Source organism: Eschrichtius robustus, chromosome 14, assembly GCF_028021215.1.
Source record: "Eschrichtius robustus isolate mEscRob2 chromosome 14, mEscRob2.pri, whole genome shotgun sequence".
NCBI lineage: Eukaryota > Metazoa > Chordata > Mammalia > Artiodactyla > Eschrichtiidae > Eschrichtius > Eschrichtius robustus.
Window position 1 is genome coordinate 30227880 of NC_090837.1, and position 21998 is coordinate 30249877.

General features: G+C 53.0%; 1 protein-coding gene across 2 annotated transcripts in view; it reads right to left on the bottom strand.

The window, feature by feature from the left end:
* Positions 1–449: 449 nt before the first annotated feature.
* Positions 450–21998, bottom strand: part of APCDD1 (APC down-regulated 1) — a 30815-nt gene continuing 9266 nt past the window's right edge. Inside the window, exons 2-5 of one of the 2 annotated variants that reach the window (XM_068563473.1) lie at positions 19296–19479; positions 14607–15138; positions 2403–2724; positions 450–1232 (exon numbers count right to left, since the gene is read on the bottom strand). In XM_068563473.1, the coding sequence (XP_068419574.1) occupies positions 781–1232; positions 2403–2724; positions 14607–15138; positions 19296–19479 (1490 nt within the window). In that variant the 3' untranslated portion in view covers positions 450–780. Of the gene's footprint in view, positions 1233–2402; positions 2725–14606; positions 15139–19295; positions 19630–21998 lie in introns of those variants that run through there. The other variant, XM_068563472.1, reaches the window with a different exon arrangement.

The following is a 21998-nucleotide window of genomic DNA, read 5'->3' on the forward strand; positions in this document are numbered from 1 at the left end:
CCCCTGTCCGTCGGTAGCGGGACAGCCTCCATCTGACACGTACTCCACACCCTGTCCCCCGGGCAGGTAAGAGCAGCGTGCGTCCTGCGGCCACCCGGAGACCAGCACCAACACCTCCCAGCAAGTTGAAACAACCAACGTTTAAATGACTCTGAAACTTTAATTACAGATACTTTTCAACATTTGAAAGTGTGGATTTGCTCTCTTTTTGCATAAAGCTGTCAAGGTGGTTCCGTCACACCAGTGTCTTTTCCTGCACCCCTGTCTCTTCTTTATTTAATCAAAGGTGTCTGGATCGCAGTCCCAAACCAACTCTGCACTGCATTCCAGGTTGGAAAACTCGGAGAGTGAAGCAGGCTCAAAGGAGCAGAAGGCAACCGCAGTGAAGCAGCAGGAAAAGCTGAAGCTGGATATTTGTTTCTCCTCAGTTCCCCCCCCCCACCCCCCCGAAATGCAATAATAATGAAGAGGAAGAAAAGAAGAAGATGGAGCTCTCACCCTGCTCCCTCCGCCAACACGCTTGCCTGAAACTCTCTGCGGTCTTAAAGTGCAATTATATGGTGAGGGCGCCCAGGCCCGGGATCCGACTGGATGGAGTTCAAAGCCGAAACTTCAAACGGCTCATGACTCAGGCCGGGCGGGCGGGGGGGCCAGGCGGGGAGGAGGACTGTTCTCAGCCGCTCAAGTGCATCCGAGGAAGAAGTGTCTTTTCTTTTCGTAAAGAAAATCTGTAAATTGTAAGGCAGCCCGGTTTGGAAACATCAAACTCTGTAAGCGCTTCTATCCAAGGCTGGGCCAGGCCTGCAGAGTCCAAAGGCCAGCGAGCCCGGCCAGCAGCAGGGGACACGGGCCTCTCCCGGGTGCCCGGCTCCGGTGCTGATGCCCCCCGGAGTCCTCGGGGAAGTCCTCAGCCCTGGGCGCCGAGGAGGCGCACTGGACCAAGGGCATCTGGTAGGCTGTGGCTCTCTTCTCGGGCCTGTCCGGGCTGGAGCCGTCGCTGGGCCTCTGGCCATTGAAGAGCAGGTAGCGGCCGCAGGCATCCTGCTCCATCTTGAAGATCTCGTATTCCGTGTGAGGTAGTTTGATGCCCAGTGCCACACAGCCATTGGTGCGGGTCACGTCCTGCTGGACACCCACCTGCCAGGAGCCCTCGGCCCCGCACTCGTTCCCGTTGAAGACATTGAGGAGCGAGGCCGTGGCTGCGTCCATGGGGGTGACCTTCATGTGGTTCACTGCCAAGGACACAGGACAGCTCCGTGACCCAAGGATGCTGGGGGCACCAAGCCTCACAGGCAGGCTTCTGCTCTCAAACCCACCCTGCAGACCAACCCGCCAGACCACAGCCCACAGAAAAGACCCTCAGGTGGAAAAGGTTCCATGCCTGGACATGACCGGTGGCCACACCAAGCACCCTGAAGGCGCCACTAGGAAAAGTCCAGCCCATCTGGCAGTAAATGCTGAGCCCAGACTACAACTGACCAAGCCTGTTCCTGTGAAGTCAGACTGTCCCCAAGGAGTGGGCTCTGCGGACACTGCTTTTTGGGATGGACACAGTATTCAACAAAAACTGGCATTGTTTTTATGAATAGGTTTTGAGGTTTTTAAATAGTTTTGGGGTCAGACACCTATGTTAGTGAGCAGTCTATACTGGCCCGTAAATCAGGCAACTAAAATAAATTAGGTGGCAAGCAAGAAAAATATGCTCAAATCTCTTCAGTGGAAATCCCAGCCCTTGTAGAGGACCGCTTCTGAGGCTCTCCCGGGGGCCCATATCCTGCGTACACGTGAGAGCTTTGGAGGGGACTCAGATCCAGACGGCTGTTCTCTGGGCTACGGCTACCAAAGGCCCATTCTCCCTAGAGCCAATCTTCCTCCCTAAGGTGGGGGCGGGGGGGCAGTAAAATGCCCCAGGGCTTATCTGGGTTGGCAGAAATACTTCATATTAAATGGACTGAATCACAGCATGCTATCCTGGGAGGGGTATCTAGGCCAGCCCTCTTATTTGTCCATGACAGGGTTGACGCCTTCCTAAAAAGATGCACAAGCTTAAAAACAGTCTAGAAATAGAGATCACAAGGCCCCCCCACCCCTTGCTCACAGCCTTGCAGCCTGAAGAATGTCACCCTTTACCTGCCTTACTTAGGTGATCACTAGGCATACCGCCCGCCCACCTGCAAGCACGTGGCATCTTCTCAAGGGCACGACGGGCACACTCTGAGCACCCGGGCGTCACTAACGCCAGCTCCGAGGCTGCAGAGAATGATGCAGGCAGGCAGTCCGCTCCCCAACATCCCTAGCAGAGAAGATGCCCTTTGCCCCTGGCTCCGCCTCCACAAACACGTCCCCAGACTGCTGCCGTGACCTCGGGGTGTGGGGTGTGGGGCGTCGGGCAGGAGCCCTACCTTTGAACACAAACTCCGTGCCGCCCATGACCCTGGCGGAGTGCACGCCGCGGCTGTAGCGGCCCTTGGCGTAGATGGTGAAGGTGGGATGCTTGCACACGGGGTCGGAGTAGTGGTAGTAGTGCCCCTCCCAGGTGTGGTTGTTGTCGTGGAAGATGAAGTGGCGCGTGAGGAAGAGGACCTCGGGCCGCACCTCGCACCGCTGGCTCACCCACTCGCCGTGCAGGCCCACCGTCAGGTCCGCCTTGGGGGGCAGCAGGGGCGGCCGGTGCTCGTCCGACCGGTGGATGATGCGGCAGGCGATGCAGGCGTGGTCGTGGTTCTGGAGCCAAAACACAAACACGGGGGGCGGGGGGGGAAGGAAAAAAAAACCAAAACGGCTCCATGAGAGCAGTGCGCATGCGCTGCCTTCGACGGGGCTCACGGCACAGGCGCCGGCAGCCCCTGAGGCACCGCCACCTGTAACCTGGGTACCCCAGGGGTAACTGGAGCCGCAGACAGGGTGTGTGTGCCTGCGTGTGCTCACAAGTACGTAAGTGTGTTTGGCTAACGGTAGAGCCTTGCCTACATACTTGCTGTGATCTGGACCCCCTTTCGAATCCTGTTACATTTTCAGACCATGTGCCCTGGACACTTGATTTCAAAAAGAAAAGCTGGCATCGCCTCACCCTAATTAGGATGGCTACTATCAGAACGAGCAAAAAATGAGAGCATTGGCGGGGCCATGGAGAAACTGGAACTCTCGTGCACCGCTGGTAGGAACGTAAAGGGGTGCAGCTGCTGTGGAAAAGGATCACCTTAGGACCCAGCAACCCCTCTTCTGGTTTATACCCCAAAGAACTGAAATCAGGGTCTCAAAGAGGTATTTGTTCACCCACGTTCACAGCAGCACGATTTGCAATAACCTAAAAACGGAAACAACACAATGTACATCAATGGCTGAATGGATAAACAAAACGTGGTCTAGACACACAATGACTATGATTCAGCCTTAAAAAAGGACGGGAATCCTGACACACGCATGTTGTTACAAGGATGAACCGTGAGGGCATCATGCTGAGTGAAATAAGCCGGTCACAGAAGGACAAATTCTGTGCGATCCCACTTATAGGAGGGACCTCAAGTCATCAAATCCATGGAGACGGAAAGCAGAATAGAGTTACCAGGGGCTGGGGTGGGGGTGGGGAGTTCGTGGCCGGATGGAGATGAAGATCGTATGACAATGTGAATGTCCTTGATGTCACTGAACTGACACCTAAACATGGCTAAGATGGTAAATTTTATGTGACGCGTATTTTACAACTAGATTCTTCCATTAAAAATAATTATGAGGGCTTCCCTGGTGGCGCAGTGGTTGAGAATCTGCCTGCCGGTGCAGGGAACACGGGTTCGAGCCCTGGTCTGGGAAGATCCCACATGCCGTGGAGCAACTGGGCCCGTGAGCCACAACTACTGAGCCTGCGCGTCTGGAGCCTGTGCTCCGCAATAAGAGAGGCCGCGATAGTGAGAGGCCCGCGCACCGCGATGAAGAGCGGCTCCCGCTTGCCGCAACTAGAGAAAGCCCTCGCACAGAAACGAAGACCCAACACAGCCAAAAATAAATAAATTAAAAAATGATAATAATTATGAGACACAAAAGAAAAAAAAAGGACAGCGTTCCAGTTGCCGTGGGTGACACAGGGCGCTGTGTAGTGAGGGCAGAGGTCCCCATGAAGGAGGCGTGAAGGACACAGCCCCAAAGGAGGCAAAAGCAGAGGCCCGGAGAGGCCGTGGGCACTCCTGTCCCTACCTGCGTCTGCTGGCCTGAGGTCTGGATGGTTTATGGGCTCTGAATGCTTCCTGCTTTATAGCTTCACGCCATTTAATCAGTGCAAGAGAGTGGCTGCCCCGTCTTTCGGGAGCGCCTCTCTGGCCGGGCCTGCTTATAGCACCAACATGGACCTGGCACAAGGGCTGTCTAGGGTTGCCACTTAGGAAACCTCTTACGAGTAGAGTAGGGGGGCCCGAGACTGTCAGCCACGTAGATGCTGTTTGCCTGGAGGGCTCAGGGCTCACACAAAAAGCCAAGGTCTGGAGACACAGGAGCCGGCTCCTTGACCAGACAGACTGCCATCCGCTGTTGGACCCAAGTCACCGGAGGCCCATGGGCCAGGGCTGCCTCCCCAGATGGGGCACCCTCTCCACTACTCTCCCTCCCACGCAGGTCTGTAAAGCCTCCTGGGCTGCCAGACACCAGCCACGCTAGAGGCCCACGTGAATGCGCCCGGTGTTGTGGCAGGAGGGCGACACTGGCCCTGCCCCCTGCCCGGGGCCCACCGTGCAGCAGCTTCTGGTCCAGCAACTCCTGGCCTGTAGACAGGGACTGACAGGTGGCCACTTGGGCAGGCAGGCACTTGTTTTCTGGGCAGAAATCCAAACCTCCAGGCCTTTCCATCCCCGGCACTGACTCCACGCGGGGCTTGCGGTGGTTGAAGGCTGGGTTGCCTGGGAGAGTAGGTGAGAATTGCAGGGGACCAGGGCTCCCCAGCCGCCCCTTCCACACTCTCCTCCCAGGACAGCTCAGCGCCCGCTGACGGTCCCTGTGCTCATCAGCTGAGCCTGGAGTTGTCATTTACGGGAGAGGAGGTTTGCTTGGGGCCTGCGGACAATGAGCTCAAACAGGCAGTGCAGAGGCCTCGCTGGCCCGGGGCCCATGCGTCTGTGGGCCTACGGTTTCCTACCAAGGCCTCTGGAACACACGGGAGAAAGTGCCCTGCAGCCTGTGGTCAGCAGTGAGCCGTCTGCAAGCTACAGCAAGGAAACGGACAGGAAGGACACGTGTACACAGCCCACGAGGCCTGCACTTAGCTGCACAGAAAGAGATGGTTCCGGCCTTGGCAGGAGATCCACGGGCCAGCGACTGCAGCTGGGGACCCTGGGCAAGTTACTGATCTCTCCGTTTCAATGTCCCCATGCATAAAATGAGCACTGTTACACCTGCCTAAATGCCATAAGAAATGAGGATTAGACTAAGGTGGGTCCCACTCCGGGCTCCCAGAACCACTACGAGGAGAAGTTTCTCGGCGTGGGGTTGCATGCGTGCACGGCACTTGGTGGGAAGACCAAACAAACGGCACATCTCCTGCTATATGTGCCACTATCTTTCAAACGCATGACAGGGTGAAAAAGACACAAATTTAGTTAAAAGAAAGCATCACTGAATTCAGTAGTTTTGCCACTATGTATTTTCTTGTAAACTACTAAGAAGCGAAGGTTCCAATTTTTTTACCCCAAAAGGGGGTTTTTACTCAAAGTCTGGGATGGAAAGTTAATATGATTTCTGTAACATCATATTAACTCCCGCACCCAGGAAGTAGCCCCTTCCTTAATGGCTAACAAGCGTTATCATGATCAGCACCTTGATCAAACTGTACCTGCTGCCCCTGCTCCCGTGCCCCAGCCCCACATGGTCTGTGTGAGACCAGCCCTGTACTCAGACTCAAGCCTCTGAGATTTCACAGACAGGACGGGGGAGGGGGGAAATCTGGTGCTGGTACCCGTTAGCCAGCACACTGAGTGGTGCAGAAGGCGGCCCTGGAAAGAGAGAGGACCCTCTGAGAACACATGCCAGGCAGCTTCCAAAACACCCACGAGGAGCGATGGCTCAGCTTACTCCACTGGGAGCTCGCCAGCTGGAACCTTGCTGACCGCCCTCCCCCAATACCCGCTCACTGAGCAGATCCTATGCAGCCCACGTGCACTGCAGGTCCCTACACGCCGACCCAGCCTCCAACCCCTTCTTCCTGTTCCCCACCACTCGGTTTGCTATCCGTGATTTGGGAATTTAAAAACATCAGTTGTGACCACTTCATTTCTGGCCATTCTAGGAAGACATGAGTCTCAATCCCTGAAAAGATTTGTTTGTTTCCTCAAATACCAATATCATTCAGGAAGTGCCCAGAAAGCTTCTTAGATTGAGCAGGCGAGGCAGGAACAAGGGGTCTCAGTTCTTGCAAGAGCCACTGCTCGGACGACACCAGGGATCAACTGCTCTTCAGAAAAGGAACCGGCTAGGAGGGGAGGGGGCAGCAACGTGGGGCCCAGGATGTTCCATGCCCAACTCGCTGGCGTTTGGTGTTTTTCTTTAAGAACGACAGGGCACGGGTCCTGAGCTCCGAGATGAGTATCTGGCTGGGCTGTGGTCCTTCAGGCGAGAGATGGTCCTGGCTGAAGCGTTTCTGGTCGGCAGCAGAGAAAGGCAGGCCAGGTAGTTTCAGGGAAGCTTGTCACCCATCGGTTGGGAAGGAGTGGGAGGAAGCTGCCCCTTGGGTATCGGTCTTACCAAATTCCTGAACTAGCTACTTTACTTCATTGTGGTCAAACATAACATAACATAAAACTTCCCATCTAAGTAATTCACACTGTCGTGCAACCATCCCCACCATCATCTCCAGAACTTTTTCATCTTCCCCAATTGAAACTCTGTCCCAATTAAATACAACACTCCATCCCACCCCCCATCATAGCCCTTGACAACCACCATCCTACTTTCTGTGTCTATGGATCTGACTACTCGAGGTCCCGCATATAAGTGGGATCATACAGTATTTGTCCTTCTTATAACTGGCTTATTTCACTTAACGTAACGTCCTCAAGGTTCATTCATGTTGTAGCACGTGTCAGAATTTCCCTCCTTTTTAAGGCTGAATAGTATTCCACGGTATGGATGGACCACATTTTGTTTATCCATTCATCTGTCAATGGACACCTGGGTTGCTTTCACTTTTTGGCTATTGTGAATAATGCTGCCGTGAACATGGGTGTCCAATCTATTTGAGAACATGCTTTCAATTCTTTTGGGTATATACCTAGAAGTGGAATTGCTGGATTATATGGTGATTCTACGTTCAATATTTTTTGAGAATCTGCCATATTGTTTTCCACAGCAGCTGCACCATTGTACATTCTCACCAGCAAAGCACGACGGTTCCAATTTCTCTACACCCTCACCAGCAGTTGTTATTTTCTCTCTCTTTTTTTTTTTTTTTTGATAACAGCCATCCTAATATGTGTGATGTGCTATCTCACCGTAGTTTTGATTTGCATTTCCCTCATGATTAGAAATGTTGAGCATCTTTTCATGTGCTTATGGGCTATTTGTACATCTTCTTTGGAGAAATGTCTATTCAAGTCCTTTGCCCATTTTTTAATCGGGTTGCTTTTTGTTGTTGTTGTTGAGTTGACTAGTTACCGTTTTAACCAACTCTTTAGCTGGCATTAAGAAACCAAAGATGTCATAAATGAGTGTGGGAGTTTTGGCCTCTCTGTGGATGCTGTCAACAAGGGGACAGTTTCAGCCAAGGTCGGATAAAGGGAACACCTTTCGTTTTGTGGACAGATATTTTTAAAATCTGATTTGTGCTCTTAATTACCACTATCCTTGGCTTGAATAAAATCCAAAAGACCTACAGGAACAACCATGGAGAAGCAGAAATTAAGGCCTAGATATCGTACCGGCTCTAAAGTTTCTCTTTTCCAAGATGCTTTTCTTAAACAGCAGCCATTCACAATGACTAAAGGGGAAGAGTTTTTCAACATGAAGAGTGATTTGTACCATGAAATCTCATTTGCTTCATGAAGTTACTCTTTGTTTGGTCCATGCTCTGATCCATGAGTCTCATCTGAGAAGCTGTCTTTCCCAGGCTCTCCCGTTAGGCTTCACATCACTCCCTCCCTCGCATCTCAGACAGGCTATTTTAACGTCAGGGTTCCTGTGCACACAGAAGCTGAGGGCTAGAGCCGAGGGACCAGAACGTGTTCCTTGCTGTTATTCTTTACACCAACTATAAAAAGCTTTCATTCCTGGGCGGGGGTTGGGGGGGCATCCCTATACCATTAATCTCTTAAGAAAGAAATCAAGCTTATTCTAAAAACAAAAATGTAACATCACATTTTATCAGCGAGCAATGTCCTAGGCAGAGGGGGGTTTTCCCACTGTGCTTCCTGATCCTGGCCCGGCCCTGGGAACAGTTAAATAACACAGTTTGCACGTACAGGGCGTTTGATGCCGGGAAAGTTCAAGTACATCATCTCCTTACGCTTCTCAGTCTCCCAAAGAGACCACAGTACACGTCACAGATGAGGCCATCGAAGCACAGAGAGAGAGAATGACATGGCTCGGAGGGATCTGGGACGGAACTCGGCTGTGGGGCTTGCCGAGCGCTCCCTTCTGGCCCCAGGCTGCCCCTTAGGCTGGGGTCTGCAAGGAACACACGTCTCCCTACCAAGGGCTCTGGTCCCTTGAAAAGGTCCGCTCTGGCCGATGACTGACACAGTTCTCTAGGCTTTGCCCTGTTCCCTGCCAACATTTATTTCTGGAGAGCTTGTTCGTCAGCATTTGCTGACGGATCCACTTGTTTCCCAGCATCTTCCCAGAATGGAAAAAGTTACTTGACGTGATCTTGTCGTGAATAAGTCAACTAGAGAAGCGGCCTGCATAAGACATTTCTTGGGCTAAATGTTTCGTTTGAGGAGGAGGAGAAATGGGGATAGATGATGAAATGCCCCCTCCTAGAGTTTTGCTCCCCCGGGTCACGTTTCTCAGGAAGAAACCTCCACGGATGGCCGAGGATGATGCTGAAAGCTGTCTTCCCGAGTGCCATTCACCACGCGTGTGACTGAACTGCAGGCGCCCTACGGTGGGTCTTCCTACGCGGACATCCTTCCCGGCTCCTCTCCGTGACATGGTAGGTATTTGAGGCCAAGACCAGCGCCCTCCCGTTTTCCTATGTCCCACGACACCTAGGAGAATGCAGTAGGTGTGATACAGGTTCGTGGCTCAGGGGCTGATGGATGGTTAGAAAGTTGTCCTCGGATACGTAACAAGATGAACAGAGCAGCCAGCATTCATCACAACCGTGAGCGCTGCCCGCCTTGTGGGAGGGGCCTCTTGGGGTGCCTTTCAGAGCTGGGATCCTAGGATGTTGTGGACTCGGGCTCATTCTGACCTCCCAAAGGAGCCGTGATGATTCCTCTTTCAGAAGAAAGTAGGGGAAACGGCCGTGGCCACACAGGTTGGGTCTCTGTAACTGTAGCCTTAGGGCCACACCCGGAGGCTGGCAGTCTGTCTGGCCAGGCCGGGGCAGCCAATGCCACATGCACACGGCAACGCTCGGACCCCCTCAGCCTGGTCACCGCCTGCCAGGGGCAGGTGGCAGGCGTTGAGGACAGAAGGACTTAGCCTCACAAGGACTCTGCACAGCAACCCTGTAGCTGTGATGCAACCACCACAGAGGGGCCCGGGCTGGAAGGACGACGGAAAAGGGTAAGAGAGGCACGGCCGGTTCCTCAGGGCCTGCGTTTGGCTGCCGGGTCTTCCGTGAGCGGAACCGACAGAACACTGCGTCCTGGAGGGAAGAAGGAACATCAGTGGGTGCCCGGGAGCAGTACTGCATTTTCTAGAAATGGGATTTCCAAGAAGTTTAGACTCTGAGATGTGAGCTCCCAAAGGCCTTTCCTGTAAATCCCACAAAAGATAATTTCATCTCCACCTTGCCTGTACATACACACTTTGCACAGAGCCCAGAGCTCGATAAAAGGACCATAAGAAGATGGTTCTTCAATACAAATGACTATAAGAATGGTTTCAGAAGAAAATGCTGATTAAATTTTACTTGTTTGATTGTTTCTTCCCCTCCTATTAATTTAAACGCATTTAAAGAGTTGAAGGAGACTCATCTTCATAATCACATCGGCTGTAAAGGCAGCGGACCCCACGTTTGGCCCCCTTCTCCCCTGCCCTCTGCCCACAGTGCTCGGCCAATGCCCCGCACACAGGACTGGACCCAGACTCTCCAATGGTCGATTTCCTGCAGCCCAGGCGTTCACGCCGTCCTCTCAGCTTCCTGGACTTTTAAGGGATGAAATGTTTACCCCTTGCATTGTCCCTGACAACAACGACTTCCTGGTCTGCTGACTCCTTAAATAAAAATCTTGCACTCAGGAATCAAGAAAAATCATGAACTGTTTCTGCACTCACAGCAGAGGCCAGTAGCTGTGCAGTGTGGCAATCGTGTGACTCTTCACATTTCGACCCAAATAAAATGTCCACATGAGCAAGCCTTTCGGAGGCCAGAACCCATCATCCGACCCCCATCGCCGGCTCTTTTTTCATCCTGTGGGCGGCATGTGCGGCCTGGCAGTGAACACCCGGCCCTGGGGGCAGGGTCACGGTTTTCTGTAAGGGGCATCCTGATTGAACATAAGGTGGGCTTCTGACACTGTCTCGGTCATGACTCCTTGAATGCCCTGGTCTTCTACCACCTCTTCTGACTACCATCACCTCTGCAAAACCCTCTTCTCTTTGCCCTGCGCTGACCGAAAGAGCAGGGGCAGTGATTCCTCCGTGAGCTTCTGGATCCTTCTACTCGTGCACCTGTGACACCCACTTACCCACCCCGCCGGGAGCCACGCCAACCACATGCCTGAGGAGAGACCCCTTCCTGCTGCAGAGCTGCCTCCTGGAGCTGGGCGGAAACTCCGATGTCCACAGCCACGCGGTCCAAAGTCCCTAGCATGTCACAGATGTCACCATAAATCTGTGTAGCTCACATGCTCTGAGGAGGCTTGGGAAGACAAGCTCCCTCAAAAACAAATGACTACTCGCAGTCCAGAGGCCTGCAGGGAACTCAGGAGAGAAAGCACACGAGTACCCCTGCTTCCTCCCAGCGGTCCGGCACCCCCAAAACACTCTGCTGTGTTTCCGCCTCCGACGGGCAGCCCCACTATCAGCGTTCCAGGCAGGCTATTTCAGAAACGTGGCTTGGGGAGAGTGGTCTGGTTTGCAGGCAAGCCCTTTGATTTACGACCCTGTGGCCTCATCAGTGCAGGGTTTTGGAAAAAGACCAATTCTGCTTGCTTTGCAAGTATGATCCTGAGGCCCTGGCATTTCCAATGACCCCAGCAATCATTTGCTCTTAATTACTTTTGATTCTGCCAAGGAAAGAGGGCACCTGGCTAAGCCTCCACCACACAGGAATCCAGGCAGAGGGTAAGGGCTGCCCTGATGCTAAACTCGATTCAAGCACAGCATCTTCTTTCAGGGTTATTTTAGGGGGTCCTGTTTTTTTAATGAACAGTAGCCAACTTCATCCTGAAAGAATCCTCCCGGCTCACCTGATTCTCTTCAAACATCATTTTTTTGCCGAAGGGCTCTGAACCTCACAGCAAAGCTGTATAAAGCTTAGAAAATCAAGTTGATTTAAAATCTCTATTTTTACATGGTGTCCCGTTTCCAGAGGGGCTGAGACTAGTGGTTTTAAACTCAACTTAGCATTTAAACTAATTTTCAGCCAGGTCTCTTCGGACCGGCGATTAGGGAAGATGAAGGGTTCAGAGGTGGGGGGCGAGGCCTGTGGTCTGTCCGGATGTGCCCCCAGCCCTCCTCCTTCCCAGGGGGCTGGTGGGCGGGTCTGTGGGAGCCCAGCGGGCAGGCAGCACCTGGGGCTTTGGAAAGGCACCAGCGGCCAAGTCCGCTGATCCCTTCTCCTGGCCGGCCTGGGGAGGGACCTCAAAACTTCCTGACTGCTTGCTCACTGCAGGCTAGGATGCACATGCCAGGGACAACAGGAGAAGAACGGGCCCTTTCAGCTCCCAGAGCCACGTGGACCTGGGCCGGCCTTCGGGGGAGAGCGCAGGCCAGGTCCTGGACGCCGGCCTGCGTCCGCCCAGCCCCTTCACCGGCTTCATCTGTGCCCACAGCGTTCCTCCGAGCCTCAGAATCCTGCCTTTCTGGAATCTGTTTTGAGTGTGGTGATGGAGTTTGGGTAGTATAAGATCACGGCACAAATCGCAGCAGGTACAAAAACGTTCACGGTGACGAGTATCTTTCCCCCCGGCCACACTGTCCCCCTCCTCTGAGGCCATCACTGTTCCACTGCAGAAACACTGGCTCCTTGATCAGCTTACCTTCTTCTTTTATTACTAGCTTTACACATGGTATCACACTGTTCATGCTATTCTGTACCTTCCTAAAAAAAAAAAAAAAAAAAAGCTTAACAGTGTGTCCTGGATAATCTCCAAGATCCAAGGTTCTTTCCACCCTTAATATTCCTTAAATGAGGGATTGTAGCCTAGGGTTTAAAGAATTTACTTCTTAAGAATCTGGGAGACGGTCCCACAACTGCCCCTGCAGAGGAGGGAAGAGAAAATGGGAGTGAGAGGAGGGGCAGAGACGGAGGTAAGACGAGAAAGGCGGTTGTGGGTACTCCTTTCTTTTCCAGGCCTAAGGAGAGCTCAAGAGATCAAAAAGCCCACGTGGGCATCCGCAGGTGAGGAAACGGAGTCTGGACCCGACAACGTGCACCAACAGCCCAAGGTCAGGCTCAGAGTGGAAGCCGGCTGGTCCAGGCTGTCTGCTGCCTCCTCTGGGCAGGGGGCCTCCATCCAGCCTCCTCTCTCCTTCCTGGGCCCTGGCCGCCCTACTCACCAGCATCCTCGCTGGAAGGTGAGCAGGGATGAAGGCCCTGCTCCTGGGAGGATCCTCCCACAGGCTCAGGTCAGGCTGGGTCAGGGCTCTGGCTCCCAGGGGGTTTCTGGATGAGCTGCAGACCGTTTTCACTCACGACACCCTTACTCCCGGAGATAATGTGAACGTTGGCTCGACTGTGCTCAAAGAAAGCCAGATGCACGTCTGAAAATCCCGTTCCCGCTGCCACCTGACACCAGGAGTTTGGAGAGAAGTGTCGTTAATCTGCAGCGTCTGGATAAGGCGGCCACCTGCAAAGGTCCCTCGACGGTTCCTCCGTTTCCCAGAAGCCGGGCCCTCGCCCTGGTGCCTCCTAGGCAGAGTCCCGTCCTGGTGCCTCTGCATCGGCTGTGGAGCAGGCAGAGTCCACTGCCCGCCCTCTCCCTGCGAGGACGCCTGGGGTCCCCGGGGCAGGAGGGCCGCCCTCTCCCTCGCAGCCCCGCCTCACCTGGTGCCTGTAGAACTCGCAGAGCACAGCACAGCGGACCTGGCCGGGGTCTGCGCGGAGCCCAGGGTCCCCTCGGCACGGGGAGGGGATGTCCCCGAGATGTGCATCCAGAGGAAGCCGCCCCACCCGCTCGGCCTCCTGGCAGACCCCCCACAGTCATCATAAAGGCGACTTTCGTGACACAAGCTCACGGTAACAGACAGAAAGAAGACAACCGAGTGGTCCAGCGGGGGCAGTACCAGCAGTACCCTCACTAGGCATGAGCGCGCTCCAAGGACTGAGAAGAAAACAGATGCTTTAAAAACAAATAAACCACCAAACAAAAGTTGGACAAGCCCTGCAACTGGAGAGTTGCTGTTCTAGAAAGGATTCCAGAAAAGCCGGTCTGATGGTGGGGGCCACTGGGGAGAAAGCCGCTGCCCCCCAGGCCCCCTTCCTGCCTCCCCAGCTTCTGCGGTGGAAATGACCCTGTTACATGCAGACACGGACACTGAGCCCGTGGGAAGGAAATGCCTGGTGAATTCCAAGTGTAATTACGGGGACTATCATTTAAGAAAAGAACATTAGAAGGTTTTAATTGTTTCCTGCCCCCTCCATCCTCCCCTCGGGTCACAGTGATTTCTCACTTAGTCCAATGGGAAGAGTGTGGGATCTGGGGAACTAGTCCAGTGGGGTCTGGGGAAAGGTTTGGGTGCAAGTTCCAGCCCTGAAAGTCACCAACCGGTGACCTTGGGCAGGAGACCACCCCTCACACCTCAGCTACCCCCTCTTCTGCTAAGAGGGTGGTCGTCACTGCCTCACAGGGTCGTCGTGGAGACGGAACAGGAGGTTCTAAGGGTCCACAGCCCCAGGCCAGCAGCACTGTCCCTGCCCCCGCCCCCAGGGCCAGGATCCCTGCTGGGCTGGGCATCTTCCCAGGTAGGGTTAGAACATCTCCACGTTTCCTGCAAGCTTTCCTCTTAGACTCACAGAAGAAGTTCCCAGAGGGTCAGAGCAGAAGGGAGCCTTAGGAATTTTCGAGGACGACCGCCAAGGCTGTTCTGCACCACCAGTCCCAGGACCACCACCCTCATCAAGTAGGAAAACCAAGGTCCCATCACAGAGCAAGGTCGTGGCCCACCCGGGCCTCCTGACTGGGCTACGTGTCCCCCCACCCAACCTGCAGCCCTCCCGTCCCCCATCCCCCCCAGCAGCCCCTCCATGATGCAGAGCCCCGCCCCTCCCAGGGGCTATGCAGGGTGGTGCGGGGTACCTTCGCGTTCTGCAGCGGGGGCTGGTAGCTGGACGGCCTGTAGAACATCCTCTGGGAGGCGTCAGTGTGGATGTCACCCAGGAAGAGCTCCTCCACCAGGCGGTCCAGGTTGTGCTGCAGGTACTGCTTCTCCACGCGGACCAGCTGCAGCTCGTGCATGGCAAAGTTCACGGCCCGGGTGCACTCGCGGCCGCCCTCCTCCCGCCACAGGTCGTAGGGCACGTCCTGCACCCAGGGACCCCTGGCGGGCACGAAGCCAGGGCACGTGCGGTTGACCAGCTGGCCGAGCCGCTCCGCCACGGCCTCTGAGTGGCACACGACCTGCACGCGGTGCAGCTGGTAGTCAGCCTCGGTGCCGCCGCGGATGATCCAGGAGGCCTGGCGCAGGCGGATCTTGCCACGGACCACCAGCGTGTAGATGGGGCTGGTGCAGCGGTTGCCGCCGTAGTAGAACTGGTAGGCCTTGAACGTGTTGTTGTGGTAGAACCGGTAGGACCTGGTGATGAACTCAGGGCCCGACCGCACCTCACAGCTGCAGAAAAGGGGGAGGAAGACGCTTGTGAGCCCAAAGCCACGAGGAGGAGGCACATCACAGTGCGAGGAGATCACGGTAATGATAACAGGATGGTACTCCGGGCAGTTCACGGAATCCGCACAGCAACCTATGAGCTGGGGGGTGGGGGGTATTATTATTATTTTTATTTACATCCCAAGGATCATTTTATTCTTTATTTATTTTTTTGTTGTTGTCGAAGTATAGTTGATTTGCAATGTTTCAGGTGTGTAGCAGAGTGATTCAGTTTTGTTCTTTTTCAGATTCTTTTCCACTATAGGTTATTACAAGATACTGAGTATAGTTCCCTGTGCTATAAGGGTGGGTATTATTACTGTCCTGTTTTACAGATGGGGAAACTGAGGCACAAGAGCTGAGGAAATGTGTCCAAGGTCCCCTCACCAGCCAGCATCGGAGCCAGATGTGAGCCCGGGGAAGCCTGGCCCAGCACCTGTGCTCCCGCTCGCTCTACGCCGGGGTTGTCCTCCTTTCACTTTATGGACAAGACAGAAGGGCAGGAACCTGCCGTCCTCAGCGCCCCGCTCGGCCTCACTCCCAGGCGGGAAGGAGGAAGGAGGGTGCGGGGCTGGCCTAGGAAAGATGCTCCCTGTGTTGTTAGAGATGTTGATTTCCTGACCACTTCCGTTGTCTAGACCGTGTCCACAGCAGCCAGGTGCCAGGTGTCTGTCGTCCTGGAACGGAATCTAGTCTCAGGGAGGCACCCCTTGGAGGCCATTGAAAATTCATCCCTTACCCCGTCCAGTCAAAATTAGTTTTCCCTCTAGCAGAAAATAAAGAGGCAGGTAGGGCTCCTTCGGTTGTGCTGCCAACAGTGGCAGAATGTTTTCTCTTTTTTTTAATATTAATATCTTTTAAAAATATAATTACTTAATTTATTTATCTAGTTTTGGTTGCATCTTCGTTGTTGCATGCGGGCTTTCTCTAGTTGCGGTGAGCGGGGGCTACTCTTTGTTGCGGTGCGCGGGCTTCTCATTGCGGTGGCTTCTGTTGTTGCAGAGCACGGGCTCTAGGCGTGCGGGCTTCAGTAGTTGTGGCACGTGGGCTCAGCAGTTGTGGCTTGCGGGCTGTAGAGCGCAGGCTCAGTAGTTGTGGCGCACGGGCTTAGTTGCTCCGCGGCATGTGGGATCTTCCCGGACCAGGGATCGAACCCGTGTTCCCTGCGTTGGCAGGCGGATTCTTAACCCCTGTGCCACCAGGGAAGTCTGCAAAATGTTTTCTGCTGTGGCATCGGGTAAAGGCTGGATGCCTAGGCCAGAAACACCTGGATGGGACCTTCCTCATCTGGTCTAACTGTAATCAATTTTTACACCTGCAGCACGGCCCACACCAGGAAACAAGGGGGTTTCCTTCCTTGCATTGGGCAAAGAATCTGTCCACTCATCACCTTTAGCCAGATCCTAGTCTCAGTGACATTGAGACTTCAGTCTTATCAGTCTTGGCCTTTTTACCCTGCTTGTGTCTATTACTTATATATAAACTTATTAGATACAACAGTTCTGGTTTGAGCTGAGTGGTGAAATCAAGCGGTGGGGCTGAAATCCCAAAGCCCAGTGGTTCTCAAAACTACTGTTAGTTTACAAACTGATGAATGGGCCACTTAGAAGTGGGTCCCATTAGCTTAGTAGAGACTGTCACCTGCCGCAGATACCGCCAGACAGCAGCCAGTGGTGCTCTGAGCATCCGTCTCTGTGACAGAGGAGGGGCAGGAAGCCCATGTTCCTTCCCAGGGACAGAGGAGTTCTTCCGTGTGAGCAGCGATTCACGCCTGTTGTAGTTCAGACAGGAGGATCGCCGACTTCTAACACTTCATCTCAGCTTGAGAATCTGTTGATTTGGTCCCAAGCTCAAGCCCACTCACTTCTCCATTGCCCCACCCCCGACGCCCCTCACCCAGGCCTTGGTCATCTCCAGCTGGAACTGTTGAGTCTTTTAATAGGTCATCCCCAAGTTGAAACAATCTGGGACCTGGGACCCTTTTGCTGCAGTGCTTGCACCTGGACACACGTCTCCTCGGGCAACAAAATACAAAGAAACTATAAGAGACTAAAAATAACTGCGTGCATGCGCAGTTGGGGCAAATTATGGATAACAAGATACGAAAAGACCAAATAGCCAACTGCCACTTCTGAAGAGTCAGGAGCAAAGCAGGGTACTGCACCTGCCCCCTGCACTCAATACCACCAAGGGGTGGGCAGATCGCCTAAGCCACGCCTCCGGCCCCACCCCTGGACCTGCCCCTACCCTCAACCCATACAAGGAACCAGCTCACCCTTCCTTGGGAAGCAAGCAAGGGAACCTGTTGTTTGTTCTCGCTCCCCCTTGCTGCAGCAGGGGCCCCAATAAAGCCTGGCCTGAATTCCTTGTCTGGCCTCGTATCAATTTCTATTGACTAAGGAGGCCAAGAACCCTGGTTGTCCCCAAGTCACTCTTCCCACCACCCACGTGCAGCCAGAGCGCCCTTCAGTCAAGCTGAATCAGGTTTGAGCACAGCCCTTGCTGAAATCTCTTCAATGACGTCCCAGTTCTCTTAGATTAAAAGCCAGGGCTTCCCTGGTGGCGCAGTGGTTGAGAGTCTGCCTGCCAATGCAGGGGACACGGGTTCGAGCCCTGGTCTGGGAAGATCCCACATGCCACGGAGCAACTAGGCCCGTGAGCCACAACTACTGAGCCTGCGCGTTTGGAGCTTGTGCTCCGCAACAAGAGAGGCCGCGACAGTGAGAGGCCCGCACACCACGACAAAGAGTGGCCCCAGCTCGCCACAACTAGAGAAGCCCTCGCACAGAAACGAAGACCCAACACAGCCAAAAATAAATAAATAAATAAATAAAATTTAAAAAAAAGAAATTAGCCTTTAAAAAAAAAAGCCAAACTCACAGAGACATGGCATGCAGGGGGGGCCCTGGGGGCTGGCCCCGTCTCCTTCTTGACCTCCCTGGGGCTGTTCCCCACCCGCGGAACAAGGGCTCCTGTCCGTGCTTCTCCGGTCCAGCCTCTGCCACTCCTACCACGGGGAAAGCTCTTCCCTGGTCTTGCACAGCCAAGGACATCTCAGCTCAAGTGTCCTCTTCTTGGTAGCCCTTCCTACCCCACCCTGTCCTAAAATAGGGGCCCTGGTATTCTCCTTGAGCACCTGTTTCTTCCCTCTTCGTACCACTTCTTTGTAAAATTCCTGAAGACAGGGGCCATGTCTGTCTGGTTCGCTGCTATACACACAAAATCGAGAACAGTGCTCGCGTGCAGTAAATATTTGTGAGCTCCAGAAATATTTGTTGAACGAAATGATAAATTATTTAAAAGTACGTCGCGTTAAGATTGTTTGTGCCAATACTGACCATGCGGTTATTTTGAGAAACCCCATTTTTAGGGAAAAAACAAAACCCAAAACCCTCTGGGTCTTCCTCATAAGATTTCTCTTTTCTCTTCTCTGGATGCCTGTGATCCCTCCCCAAGGTACCTGGAGGAGCGGTCTGCACAGAAGTGATCAGATCCCACCGTTAGCCTTGTGAATTTGCAACAATTTAATGCGCAGGGAAGAGATTGCAGGTCTGCCTCTAGGCTATTTTTAAAAGCTCTAATGGAAGATAAGCCAGAGCTCAAACTGGGATAGATCTCAGCTCCACAGCCTGGAAAAGAAGCCAAGAGCTGCACCCTGGCTGGTTGAGGTAGCATGGGTACCTTTTAACTTACTCTCAGACCCTGAAGCTGTATATTAAATTACCAGAATATGGCTAGAATATTCAGACCATCAGAAGCTTGCAAGTCGTGTTTCAGGGTTGGTGAAACACAGACTCCTAATTTCACTTGCTAATGGTTTCTTTTTATACAGGAGTGGTCCTACGGGGTTCAATAAACAAGGACATATTCACTCCCAAGTGGGTTCACAGTGGTACCGTATCACCGCTGCTGAGGCTAAGATTTCAACAGGACTGAGCTCTGTTTCTTCACCAACCCGAGTTTCAAAGCGTCGCTTGGCTGTGAGTTAGAACTCAGACAACCCCAGAACATTGATCACTGTAGATTCTAGAAAGTCTCTGCGCACCTGAGAAACCCTAAGAAGGCTCTCCATAGCAGTGCGCTCTCCAGGACCTCCCAGGACCCCCGCCCCAGCCTCTTACCCAGTGGACACCCAGTGGCCCTCGATGGCAGGCGGCATCTGCACAGTGATCCTGGCACCATTGTGGAGATGTTTGAGCATGTGGTGACACTGGGATTCCTTGAAAGCCCTCCAGGCACTTTTCTCCAAGGACCTGGGGTGCGACCTGCTGTCCGGATGAAGGAGGGCAGAGCCCTCTCCCAGCCCTGAAACAGATACATGCAAGGCAGGTGTCAGGGGAGCCGCAGAGACGTGAAGCCAGCTGAGGCGCTGTCCCCGAGGCGGGGACATCCCACAGGTGGGGAACGCCAGGTTTTATCACTGTCTTTGCTCTCCTAGAATTCACATTCTACAGTGTCCCAGGAGATCCTCTCCCAGGTGAGAAAACTGGGGTCTGTGGAGATAACGAACGTGACTTGCAAGAGGTCGCTTGGCGAGTTTCCTGGCAAAGCCTGAGCTCAAACCCAGGTCCACGAAACTGCAAACAAGGCCGCGCATCCCACGAGCAGCTGTGCAAGGCTGCAGGGGACAGAACTGCGTGCTCCAGAGTCATCAAGGCTGGAGATGGGGCTGAGGGGACAGGTAGAAAAGGTAGTCAGGAAGGGTGGACAGGTGCAGCGACACACGGACGGGAAGGCAGAGAGCCGGCAGCTTCAGTGAAGGGTGAACGGAGACGGGCAGAAAGGCGCAGGGAACAGCTAGGAGGCGCCCCACAGTGGGGACTCCCTTCTGCCCGCACCACCTCATGCACCTCGGGGTCTCTCAGTCCCCAAACGGACGCCCTCTAGAGGGGGTGCAAGTCCTAGGCCCGCCCTATAAGGGCTCAGGTGTGGCATTTCCCCCAGTGATCTTCCAAGGCTGCCCCTCGGAGTTGGTGACAAACAAACATATGTTACAGGGTTTTGATTGCACATCTGTATTTTCCATGGGTAAAGGGACACTAAGACTAAGTTTATCTTCACGTCGTCCAGGTTGGCCAAAATTTACACATGCAAAAGTACCACCAGCCTCGTGTTCAGAAAAAGGCAAGGAAAACAGATGGAGTTATCATCTGAGAGCCCACTGTTTCCTCTGAGATTCACTCCTGAAGTGACTCACAATCTGAGAGGTCTTTATTGTGGACCTACTAGGAATTCAGCACTGTGGTAGCAAAAAAAAAACACAAAAAACAAAAAACGACACTAGTTAGACAAATGTACAACAATAAAAAAAGGATGTTAATGAAACTGTGGTAATCGTTTTGCAATGAATGTTAAATGCAACCTCACCAGCAACCCCATTCAGCCAAACCAGGTGAGTCACACCTGAGCTAGAACAAAGGCGACACTAAAACTCAGAAATCTGTGTCAGGTGGAGTAGACATTAATGCTCAGGGCTGTTAAGCGAGGACCCCCTCCGTGGCCTCGAGCTCCCATCCCAGGGAAGGCACTTCCACTGAAATGTTGGCCCTGGGTGCTCTGTCCCTGACCCTCCCCAGAGAGAAGAAGGAAACGAGCCTGCTAACTGGTCTATTTTTCTCTGCTTCTTTGCAAAACCAGCCTGTTTTCAAAATACATAAAATACATGCATTTTGATCAGCCCCCTCCCACCCCCATAGTAAGGACCCTTCAGTGGTTGGGCTGTGGCACTGAGCCAGGTGGAAAGTCTGGAAAATTCAGGGGTGACCTGTTGGCAATCCTACATGGACATCCACCTGTACTGTGACTTCTGATGGGGTATTTATCCCAATTCCAGCATTTTAATCCCCATGCGTCTGGCACCTGTGCTGATCTCTCTCAGTTAGCTTTGAACCAGAGGATGGGGGGGTACCTCCACCAACCCCAAGAGTTGTGGTCATCTTGTTGATAGGAAGCACTTCCTGAATTCCCCGTCAGGAATGAAATCAAACAGTACAACTTGCCATTTGGTGGGTCAATTGGATGATAAATTGTAACGTGGCAAAAATACATATTTTAGCTCAAGTCACAGAGCACTGGGGTTGTGGAAGAGTCTTCTTTAAATATGACACCCAGCATTCAGTAAAGATGTCATGCTCTCACGATCAACAAAGCTATGTTCTAAAAATTGATTTATAAACCCCTTTACACCCTACAAATGTTTTCCCGTAAAGCTAAGGAAAGCTGGGAGGGGAGTGGATATCGGTGAAATTCTGGAGCTGGGCTGCTTGGGTTTGAAACTAGATCAGCCACTTAAAGGATTTCGTCAAATCCAAGACTTCAATGATTAAGATGCATCATTATTTTATAACCAGCGACAAAAACACTTGCATTTAAACGATGACACCTGCCTTAGCAGCAGTCCCAACACCCTTGGAGCATGCACAGGGCATCTGACTACTTTATCTCTCCAAAGAGATCTGGCACCGTGTCTGGCCTTCAGCTGCAACGCTTCACTCAGGACAGGTAATCAGTTTGCTCTGCACGAATCTTGACAACAAGGCTCAAACACAGCCTTATCTTTTTGTGGCATCTTCCTTTCCAAATAACTGTTTCTCGGTGAGAAAATATGTAAGTGCAGTTACTACCCCCCTCACCGTGATAAATTCTCGCCCCACTGATGTTACACGGACACCCCTGGCTCTGTCACTGGGCTGCCTGATTTCCACACTGTTTTTCTTTTCAGCGCTGAGAGTGGAGTTTACAAGTGAATTCTAACACTTGGCTGCAGTGTTTACTCTATTTCCAAAACCAACCTATTGGCAACTAAACCATAGATGGAGAGCAAC